Genomic DNA, 1659 nt, shown 5'->3' with positions numbered 1-1659 from the left:
CTTCATATTTGTTCTGATTTTTTGCTTGACTGGGTTGCTTTTGAGATTGAGTCTTTGGTCCTTCTTTATTCGGTCTTCTTTTCCTGACTACCTGTTGAAATCCTCTCTCTGGATCCTCCGCTCTCCCGGTGGTTCTCTGTTGATTCGCTTGACTTTTCCTGCTCTCTTCCTCTTTATTAAGTGGACATTGCCAATATAAATGGCCATACTCGTGACAGATTCAGCATCGGAAAGGGATATGTTCGTAATCAATTGGCTGTTTCCAAACTTCGTCATGGTACTCTACCTCAACATTTTCTGGGAGGGGATCAGCCAGGTTTATGTAAACGCAGATTCTCGCATAGGCATTATACTTACCTCTTTTCGTAGCCTCTGCAATTTTGACAAAGCTGCCAATCGAGTTGCCTATTCCTTCCAAGATCCCCGGCTCCCAGAACTCATCAGGAAGCCCAAATAACCTGACCCAGACTGGTGCATCAAGCATTTTCTCCTTTTCAGGATTATATCTCTCCTCCCAAAACTTCATGAATAGCCCCGCATTGTTCAAGAAATAGGGACCCTCTTCGAAGATTCTGTTCTTGTCTTCCAAATTCGAAAATATTGCTGTGAAGAAACCTTGAGCACCAAGTTTGAGATCTATCTGCCCCTTAGGTCTCCAGCGCTGATCAATCCATCTGTAGAGTTCTCGCTCGGACGGCCAATACCCAACAAATCGGCAGATTAGAGCATGATCCTTCATATAGCAGTTGTATTCCTCCAATTTATTATGGGGAACAACATACCTAGGCTGTTTCTGAGCCCTCGGTAAGCATTTTCCTCTCATTCATTTCTGCCATAAGTTGCCCATTACTGGGATTTGATTTTCCCATTCCGTATGCTACTCTCCTCCCGTACTTGTCTCTCCCATTACCACGTTTTTGAAGGAGGGGATCTCTCCCCCCCCCCCCTTGGCTCTCCCATTTCGTTCAGGGCGATATCACAAGGTTAGGTTCTCCCTCACTGGTTTTTTTTTTTTTTTTACCTAACCCAACCCGTGCCAGCAAACTGAGATACTCTGCCCTAGCAGGTCTGCGCGCTCAGCCCACGGTCAAAACTAGTCCGTGACCCTGTCACCCTTGTCTGCTAGCGAGAACCCCATTTTTTCTAGGATATTTCATTCCCTAGATTTTCTTGGTATTTTTTCTCAAAAATTATATAGTAGAAAATTTCTTGCATCACACATCAAACCAAAAGGATACAAAACAACACACACACTTCTATGTACATGGTACAATCAGAACTCAATCAAAACAATCATGTCAATGTGTGCCTATTTTGGACACAAGAAAAGGATTCCCATACATGAACTCATGGAGGAGTTGAGGTACCATATGGTGTGCCATGATGGGGCCATGCCATACAAATTTTAACTATGAGACTCCTAAAGATTGATTATAACAAGGAAAACCTAGAATCCTAGTGTTATTAGGAATAACTAGAGGACATAAAAAGTGAGTGGTCTTGTGAGCTACTGTGGCTCCATGACAATGACTATGAAGACATAAAGGGGTGACAAGAAACTCATTGAATGATGGATGTGTGTTGGAAAATTCACTAGAAAGTTCAAAATTAGAAACCAAAAACGTTACTTGGTCCAAGGGTGAAACTTCCAAGGATGGC

General features: G+C 42.9%; 1 protein-coding gene across 1 annotated transcript; it reads right to left on the bottom strand.

Annotated features, from left to right (window-relative positions):
* Nucleotides 1-220: 220 nt before the first annotated feature.
* On the bottom strand, nt 221-739 carry LOC149161886 (uncharacterized). The gene has a single exon (XM_089435037.1). The coding sequence runs from the start codon at nt 737-739 to the stop codon at nt 221-223; it is 519 nt and encodes a 172-aa protein (XP_089291163.1).
* Between the last annotated feature and the right edge of the window lie 920 nt (nt 740-1659).

This window comes from Pinus tabuliformis, chromosome 5_2, assembly GCF_031772625.1.
Source record: "Pinus tabuliformis cultivar Carrire ecotype Pingquan chromosome 5_2, CPIR1, whole genome shotgun sequence".
Lineage (NCBI taxonomy): Eukaryota > Viridiplantae > Streptophyta > Pinopsida > Pinales > Pinaceae > Pinus > Pinus tabuliformis.
This window is presented reverse-complemented; position numbering and strand designations above follow the sequence as displayed.